A 9,594-nucleotide genomic window follows, 5' to 3' on the forward strand; every position below is an offset into this window, starting at 1 on the left:
GCCGGGAGGGGGTTCCCTCCTTCCCCGCCGCCTTGGCAGCTGCGCTTCAGGAGGGAGGAAGGAGCGAGGGCAGCGCGCTGGCTGCTGCCCGTAGTCGGGACCTGCCGAACGCAGACCTGCCGTGCCTTCGGGGGGGGCACGCCGCGCCTGCTCTGCTCTGCGCTTGCCTTACACAGCTCGCCGGGATGGTACGGGGAGAATCCGTCTGAAACAATGGTTTTCCGACTGCTCGAAGGATGCTCGCCTGCTAGAAAGTGATATTTTCCTGCGGGACTTGCGGAGGCACCACGGACGAGCCTGGTACAAGAGGAGGATTAGCTGCCTTTCGGATCGGCGTTATTTATAGCTACTGCCAAAAAAAGTAAAGGGCTGGTTTATTACTCTTAACTGTTCTGGATTTAACTTATTCCTCCCCACCCCAAGATTTTCTCCGTGCCTTGGTCTGGACCGTACACAGCCACTGTGGATTCTGTCTTTTTGAGCTGCCGCACCATGTTTTATTTATAAAGGAGATGGGACTCCGCAAACCAGTTAAGGGGATTACAGTTAAGCCGTCACCTACAGCAGATAATGTGCTGCCTTCTGTAACGCTTACTCCTTTGGAAGACTTATTCGGGAGATTTCAGATACAGATTCTGACCTGGAAAACTAAACGAAGCCTTCCATGGAGTGTTTGAAATATTTGAGCCACTGCTACACTTTGTTTTTCTGTGACATTGGAAGATTTCTGTTACTTTCTTACTGAAGCACTTTATATATTTTTTTTTTTTTCGGGGGGGGACACCTCACATCCAGGTAAAGCTGCATTTAAACTGATGCACTGATTATGAATGACCTCAGCCACCTCATAAGTTATGATGTATATTTTGTATCTATGCATCTTATGCTAAGGGCAAGTTTACTGTAATTCTTCAGAGTGCTTTTTTTAACGTTTCCCCTGTATCGATGAAAACGGAGGTATAGTGGTGTACTTCTGTGAATACTTTCAGGATGGGGAAGCCACTTAGCAGGCCAGACTGTCTACGTCAGAATCCTCCGTGTGTTGGCAAAGGGGAAGAAGATGAAGATCTAAACATTGAGGACTGCTATGTTCCCCAGAGGTCCATCTATGACACTGTGCGGCTGAATGAACAGATCGATTCCGGCTCCAAGGGCAGCCTCTCCTCGAGGCATTTCACGGACCGGACCTTACCCTACAGTCACAGAACACTGGACATCAGCACTTTGTGCTCCAATGGTGCCCTTACTTCTTCCAGTGTTTTTGAGCTCCGAAGCCGTGAAGCTAACAAGTTAGATGAAAAAATGATCTTTGACGCTCTCAAACTGAACAGCGATATAATTCGGACAGCTGGATTACCCAAAGCAAAGTCTCACACGGAAAAGAAGGAGCATAGGCGATCGTGGAGAATGTTTGTTCCGCCCAACTTTTCAGATTACACGAATAAAAGTGAAAGTTCCTTTAATGAAACTGCTGATACATCAGATACGGTTAGATTGGGCAAATGCAAATGGGGTACGAATTCTCTTACCTCAGAAGAGGATGATTCTGGTTTATGCAGCCCCCCAACAGAAAGGGAAGAAAAACAAGATACGCTGTTAGCAGGGGAGCAAGCTCAAATACAAAGTTTGTCTTCTGCAGAAGATATCCATGCAGTAGGTCAGTTCAGACCGTGTTTCCCAGCAGTTTGCAGAGAGCAGCAAACCCCACTGCTTGCGAGCAGTAGCGTCCCCGTCAAAGAAAACGGCAGTTTGGCTTTGCATGACATTTTACCCTCTGGAAAAGTAAACCAAAGCAATGCACAGACATGTGAGAGCGATCAAGAAGAGATGGGGGGAAAATACTCTCACTTGCAAGGTTTCAAAGAGAAAACGCTGTCACATGACAATCCTCTTCAAAGTGATAGAAGAAGTATTTCCCTCGACAAAAATGAAGTGGAAGATGCCTATGCTCATGAAAAAATGGAAATACGAGTTGCAGCAGTAGAGAAGGATTATGTGGATGATGTATGTCATCATGTAGATGTTTATTATGCAAATGCTGTTGTAAATACTAGTGACTTGGATTTAGCAAAATACGAGATTTTGTCTGATACAGAGGAGTCCAGTGTAGCACATACAGGCTCAAATGAAATGGCGTTTTCTGTTCAGCAGCTTGAGTTAGGTAGTACTGTAAACCATCCAAAAGCTATCCCAGGGAGAAGCAAAGGCAGTATCTGGAGTACTGACATCCAAGAAACTTTGGATACAGTCTGCAATGGCCTATTGTCTAACAAGGTAATAAAAAAAATCCATAGGTTTGTGAAATAGTTGTAATTCAGCCTTCAAGATATTTGCTTAAAGCTTTTTTTGTTGTCGCAAAAATGTCATTTTTTATTAATTGCGCAGCTCTAGTAATCGGTGTAATTTGCATAGCACGCACTCCATGTCCAGCATAGGTGGTCAGTTCAGAAATTGCCTCTCAAATTCGGGGCAAACTCTGAGAGGGAGAGCTATTTCCAGCTGCGTGGGGCAGGGTTAGTTGTTGCCCGCCTGGTGCCTGTTCCTCCAGCGGTGGAGCATCTCCTCGGTGCTGGAGCGTGGTCACGGGCAATGCCATCCCAGGGCAGCTACAGCCCGGGTGTTCAGCCCGAGCAGCCTTACTCATCCAGGTATAAGGAACAGTATCAGATCGTTGTGGTTTCCAAAGCAGGCAGATTAAAGGCTCACCGCCTCTTCTGAAAGCCGCCTTCAGCGTGTGCGTGCCAGAGAGCAGATCTGACCTTACGGTAGTATTTTACAAGCGCAGGATCTTGCAGCGCTTTGCGAGCGGTGGGTGAGGTAAGAGGGTAAGAAGTGAAGCTTTGTAATAAGGAAAGGGTGTTTGTCGGGTCTGTAATTTTTTTCTTCCCACTCTGGTTGAAATCTGAGATACTTCAGGCTTTGTTGCTAAGTTGTTCTGGTAAACTTTGGCCTCAGCAATAATTGTAATTTATTTTAAGCTTCTCTCTGCAAAAGAATGCGTGTGTTTTTAAAGGGCAGATTATGGAGATCAGTCCCCTCTGTGGCAGGACGCTGCTCTCAAAAGATGAGGCTTTATGGCACGTAAAAGAAGAATTTGTTATTGATTCTGTGTGGAAATATTATTCTGCCTCCTCCCTACCCTACAGTCAAGAAAAACACCAGCATTTTCCTTTTTCTGGGAGCAGCCAGCTGGTTGCACTAAGTTTTCATGTAACCACAGTCTTAAGAGTTTCCAGTGTTGGGTTTGTTTTATTTTATTTCCTTTTCTTGCGTTTCGTGTAGTTGCTGTAGCTTTTAGATTGACTTGTCAAGCTGATGGACGCGTGCTCTGCCACCTGAGGTCTGCGGCTTTGAAAGCAGCCGCTTGCCACCCTGTGTTTGGTGCAGAAGAGGGGAGCCACTGGTACCCTCGGAGGGCTCCCTGCTTTTCAGGGTGCTGGGAAAGGTTGCTTTGAATGCACTAAATGTACACCAGAACTGTTACTGAATGCTGCTATAGAAAGAGAAGGATTTAGGGTCAAAAGTTGAGCATTCTTTAGCATTGTTTATTCATTGGTTATTTTTCACTGGCCTGTGTAATTAATTCAGGGGCTTCGGGCCATTTTCTGATCTCATTGACACCGGTGTCAGCGCAGCCTAGTGCGGATGAATACAAATGGAGATTTACATTGCTGTTGCTAATGGCAATCATCTGGCTCTGAAAAGCTTAAATACCTGAAAGAGTAAAATAAAGCAAACAGAAAACAGCTCCAACTGCTGTTTGGGTACGGTCAAAGCCCTGACAATTTGCAAGAATATCCCTCTGAATGAAAACCTATTCTCCGGGGCCTTCACTGGGATATGATTTCAGGAGCATCTGTAGTACCTCCTCCTCCCTTGTTACCCTCATATTAGCCTAAAAACTACCTTAAAATGTCCCTTTCTTCACTGCTTCTTTAACTCAAAACTTTTGCCCTAATTTGGAAAAAAAATGCCCAATTGTCTCTTTTGGGTGTGTGTTTGTTTATTTATTTGGGAGTAATTTAACAATCCTTCTGCCCTTGTTTTTGGTAGATATTGTAGATAATTAAACAGAGTTCCTCCTGTGTTGCATATTTTTCCTCTGTTAGAAGTTCTTATTTTCCTTTTTTCCCCAAAACTTCCCCCCACCCCATCTAAAACCACCCATAGAAATGTACGGTGTTTTCCCTCTATGTTGTATTGCATTTATTCTGTTTTGATTGATTCTGTTCTGTCTGGATTTGTTAAATTGCTTTTAGGAAGGTGCTGATGAGGAATGGTTTCTTTTCTTCCAGGCACCCATTCTCAGCAATTTTTTTGTTGCATACTGTGATGCAAATGCCAGATGCATTATATGTCAGAAGATACAATGTTTCATGTGTGTCTTGGATTTCATCTGCAGGTATTCCAGAAAGAAGAAATCGAACCCCTCCAAGTAAAACAACAGGAGGTAAATTGGTTGGGTCAAGGCCTAATTCAAAGTGCTGCTAAAAGTACCAACACAGAAATCCTTGAACATGACCTTGAAGATGTCAACACCCGATGGAAGACTCTTAATAAGAAGGTTATTACTTTGTATACTGTTCTGGTTTTGTTGTGTTCTGCTTTGTGATTATCTGCTTGCTGACGTCTTTCGAACTACAGGAAATTAAATATTCAGTAAGAATATGAATTGTATAACTTTACACAGTCACTTTGTTGGTAATTCTGAGGATAAGATTTATATCAGTAGTAGCCAGAGGTGTTAAGATGATTTATAAGGTTTTGTCAAACTTTCTGTGGGTCTGTCCTGGATTTTTATTCAGGAACGACTCCTCTAGGACTATATGTTCCTTCCTGCTTAAGCAGAGCAGGGAGTTTTGATAACCCAGTGAAAGACTTTGGAGTTGTGACACATTCATATAAAGGTCACTTGTCATTTGTAGCCAGCCACTTCTAAGTAGTTCTTCTTAAGTCTTTGTTCACACATTTTTTTCACTGCGTATTCCTGTACACCGTCATACCTGCGCAGTGCACAGAGCAGTGATACAGCCCAGCTTAGTGTGATCAGTGGCAAGTTTTCTTTAGAGCACCATAAGGATTGTATTGCTTGAGACATCGGAAGGTACTTGGAAAACCGGCTGTAGATGGGCCTCTGTGCTTTTGAGGAGTCCTCTTCAGCTGTTGAAAATGGGTCGGAAGGAGAAACGATGCTCATTTTCCTACACTCCGTCTTCCTGAAGGAGTGATGCAGCAGAACCACAGACACCTGTAGTTCACCATTTTGCCTTCTCCTTTCCTATTTCTTCTGCCCTTTGAAGGATTATTGCCCCTTATTAAGAATTGCTGCTTTGGGTTCCTGGCTTGGTCAGTCTATAAGGAATATCAAGACTGTCTGAAACACAAACATCCTGTCAGTCTACTTCCTAATGCTGTAGCTATATAAACCAGTAATTTCTCATGTAAAGGGCTACTAGTGCAGTCTGGTTGGGAGTCAGCCTCTTCTTTTCATTGCATGTCTGTATCCCCGAGAGATTAATGCTAAATTGTGCCATAGTGCCATTATGAATAGCTGTGAAATTGTTGAGTATGTTAGTGATGTTGGCGGATGTTCTGCAGATTTTGGCTGCTCATTTCACAGAAATGAAAAGGTGAGTACAGTCCGAACCCCTACCTTTTTTCCAGGTTGCCCAGCGTGCTGCGCAATTGCAGGAAGCCCTCCTTCACTGCGGGAGATTTCAGGACGCCCTTGAGTCTCTGCTTAGCTGGCTCATTGATACAGAAGACCTTGTGGCTAACCAGAAACCACCATCTGCTGAATTCAAAGTTGTGAAGGCCCAAATACAGGAACAGAAAGTAAGTGAAATGCGTTCAGAATCTTATCTCCTTCCACTGGATTAATGAGAATAAATTCCCAGTCTTTGGTAAAGAATAAAATCTGTTCCAGTGTATTAGATTACATTGAAGTGTGCTGAGGTGTTTAAAGCAGCCATCTGTTCGATACTCCAGGATCTGTCCAGGATTGAGAGTAGTGCTCATCTTCTGGGATATAAGACAAAGAGTGACACTGTGGAATCTGAGCTCTGGTTAGAATTATTAAAACTATCTGGAAAGAATTGTGAAAGGCCTATTGGAAAAAGAGAAAGCATAAAATCCAATATTTGGCCATTTGGAAAGTAGGAAAAAAAAACTATTAAATTTTCGTTGTAATAATTCCAAGGTAATATTGCAGATTAACAATTTAAATATTTGGCTCGATCTGGATTGTGATCTGATTGTTGTTGGAAATTAGTTGGAATGCTGTTGGGAAATGGCCTGTCCTAATGTGGAAGTGCTATCAATGTTGTCAACTTGTGCTATTTTTCATAATGATTATAGAAGAAAGAAGCATAATGTGGCTTCTGAAACGTACGGTCTGTGCAGTTGGACTGTGTGGCCCACTGCCACCCAGGGACTTAACGTGAAGTTATGGTCAATACATGCTGTCATCTTGGGATGCCTGCAGAAGCAAAATATTAGTGTTAACCTAAGGCAACTAGAGAACGGAGGAAGGGAGGATTTTAGGCAGAGGTGTGGTTTATTCTTGAGGCAGAAATAAATTTACTGGACTAGATCAGTCAACTCAGTTATATCTCAAACAAGTGATGAGTACAATAGTTTTAATACTTACTTTCATACCTTTCTGTATATCAGAATTATCTTTGTGTGGCCAAGTCTAGAAGGGCATGCAGCTTTTTCAAAAATGTTCCTATAAAATTGTATCAGATACTCTGAATAGCATTTTTTCCCCTCAGTGGTATTAAATAGAACTTTTTCCTCTAGCTGTTTGCTCCTGGGCTCCCACACGTCTTTACCCTGTAGAACCCAAGGAGGTTGAATGGGCTTGGTCAAACTGCTGTTCACAGCAAAACCATTGAAAAACTGAAATGAGCATGTGTTGGGGCTATGTGGTGTGTGTGTCTCTTTTTTTGATTAGCATTATTCACACTTTCATCCCAGTATAGGCACTGCCTTTTCCCTTTTTTTGCTTTAACACGTTTTTAAGAAGTCTAGCTCCTTCTGTTTTCACACTTGTGTTATTATACTGTTTCTTAATAACTGATTGCTCTCTGTAGCTTCTCCAAAGGTTGCTGGATGACCGCAAGCCTACTGTTGAGGTAATCAAGCGCGAAGGGGAGAAAATTGCAGAGTCAGCAGAACCTGCTGATAGAGCGAAGATCTTGAAACAGTTGAGTTTCCTGGATAGTCGATGGGATGCACTGCTCAGTAAAGCTGAAACAAGGTATTTGAAATTCTTTCACAGATTTGAAAAATGTAGACCTAGCGTGTAATAGATGATTGGACGCAGCATGTGGAATTTTACAGTGTGAAATTTTGGAAGTACTATCCTTCTTATTATTCCATTACATTATTGTGTCTTGATGTTGATATAATAGGTCCTCTGAAGGAAAAGTGGAGATAAGTGACTTGAACAGACCAAGAGCTTTTTAAAGAAGTTTAGCCTAAGGTGCTTCAATCTTGTAGGATTAATTCCATAGTAGCTTCTGAATATTTTATCTCCATTAGTACATTAGAATGCAACTTTCTTGGTGCAAGAACCCGTTTTGCATAGAATCAAGTGCAAATTTTACACTTAAATAGTGATGTTCCCTTGGAACCTCAAAATCCTGACATGCTGCTGCAAAGAGGGGGCACTGACTCTTCTTCCCTTTTTCTGTTTGGTGTCTGTCATCCATATAATCAGTTCCGAACAACTTGGAGATCCTCATACTGTCAGTTGCTGACGTATTTATGCAAGATGCTGGGCTCCCTTGGTTCTCAAGAACAAAAAGGGCCATCAAATTATGCAGATATATTCTAGCAAAACAGAAAACAGTGTCTCTTGAAGATGTGCAGTCCACTTCAATTTCCAGTTAAAAACAAAACAAAAGCCATAAACACAGTATCTTTTTATACACACATGTAGATTTATTAGTTGTCAATGTATAAAATACCTGGAAAATTTTGAAGTGTAAAGTGTGTTTGAAGGAATCCGTATTGAAAGCATTGCTGAATGTGTGTTCTGGGTAGGGATTTGAAAAAGGATGGCCTGGTTCAGAATATAGAGAGAAGACGAGTATGCGTAAGGGGTGGCCTGAAAAAGACATATAATTGAGAACAAGAAAGGACTTGGAAAGTTGAAGAAAAGGAATTTAAGTGAACAGTGAAGCTTTACAGTGAAGAACAAATTGTTGGGATTTGGACGGTTAGAGTAGCATTGAACTCACCTCTGTTGGTGCCTGCTCCTTCTGGTAGCCTCGCTCTAATTCCTTTACTCTGAACCTCTTTTCTTAACCTCATATTAATAATATGATTATTGAATTAGCAGAGTCAACCACTAATTAGACCATTATTTCCTTCTTTCTTTTCTTTTTTTCTTTTTGGTAATTGAAGCAATCTGACTCATTAGCTGGGGTAAATGTTAAAGTCATGTTTAATTTAATATTTATTCCCCCAGTCTGGTGATATTTAATTAAAAATCAAATTGCAGCTTTTTCCAAGCCATCTATTAGCCGCAAGCTGGTCTCCATTTGTCTTTGGCCAGTCTATGGAAATGAACAGGAGATTTGAGGCTGATTGTGAAAACTGTGTATTGTACTTCATCGAGTGTTGCATGGCTAAGCATGTCAGGTCTACCTTGTTTTTAAGCTTGGGGAAGCATGGGTAAATGTAGCTTTTATCTGGAATGAGATCCCCATTTGAAAGACAACATTGTTGTGTTTTTCACAGAGGGCAAATCTCTCTTAAGAAGTCTGCTTGGATGAAATTTATTCAGCAGTGTTTGTAGAGAAGACTTACTGTAATCAAGAGCCTTCTCTGAAATGTAACAGTCTGAAACAGAAATGATTCAGATACTGCTTTTTTGTTTTGGAGGTCAAGTCTCTGCGCTTCGTTAACGTTGTCTCACTAGTCTCGTTAAGAGCTTTCATCCAGAACAAGAGAAGCAAAAGTAGAGCCAAACAGTTCTGTTCACATCATTCAATAAATGTTTAAAGGTATTTTACAACACTGAGGAAGCATGACAACATATTCTGGTTCAATAAGGCCTTTGCCTAACTTTAAAACATGTATGATAGTCAAGGGAATGTAACTTTATGCTTAAAGACAGCCTAGAAACTTGAGAACTGCCCTAATTGGGTATAAACCAATATTTTCCTGAATTGAGTGCTAGGTTATTTTTAGCAAAAGGTGTATGAATAAAGTGATACTCTTTTTCTTTGAAAAACGTGCGTATTAGCTAAAAGAGTTTCAAACAGCTTTGAGGTGTTGGAGGTCTTTTTGTTTGATTTGATTTTTACGTTACCTTGTGCTTCGTTGAGTATCATGGGTATATTTCTGTTTTATTTGGTGACTGGTTCCTACAATAAGACAGAATTATCTCTCTTTTTCTGCAAAGGATTCAAGGGGCTTTTTTTTTTTCCCTTAATTTTCCTATTTCACACTTACTTCATCACAAAAAATAACCTTTCTCTTGGCATGTTGATAGGAATCGTCAGTTGGAAGGCATCTCGGTGGTAGCGCAGCAGTTCCATGAAGCTCTGGAGCCGCTGGTGGAGTGGCTGGGCGCCCCCGCAG

At 41.7% G+C, this 9,594-nt stretch overlaps 1 protein-coding gene across 1 annotated transcript in view; it reads left to right on the forward strand.

Moving 5' to 3' along the window:
- Window positions 1-990: 990 nt before the first annotated feature.
- LOC104514793 (dystonin-like) overlaps window positions 991-9,594 on the forward strand; it is a 71,954-nt gene continuing 63,350 nt past the window's right edge. The window contains 6 exon segments of the mRNA XM_010158561.1: window positions 991-2,274; window positions 4,403-4,564; window positions 5,665-5,835; window positions 7,095-7,261; window positions 9,506-9,581; window positions 9,584-9,594. The exon segment at window positions 9,584-9,594 is cut by the window's right edge and continues 100 nt beyond it. Coding sequence (XP_010156863.1) covers window positions 991-2,274; window positions 4,403-4,564; window positions 5,665-5,835; window positions 7,095-7,261; window positions 9,506-9,581; window positions 9,584-9,594 — 1,871 coding nt within the window.

Source organism: Eurypyga helias, unplaced genomic scaffold, assembly GCF_000690775.1.
Source record: "Eurypyga helias isolate BGI_N326 unplaced genomic scaffold, ASM69077v1 scaffold29939, whole genome shotgun sequence".
Lineage (NCBI taxonomy): Eukaryota > Metazoa > Chordata > Aves > Eurypygiformes > Eurypygidae > Eurypyga > Eurypyga helias.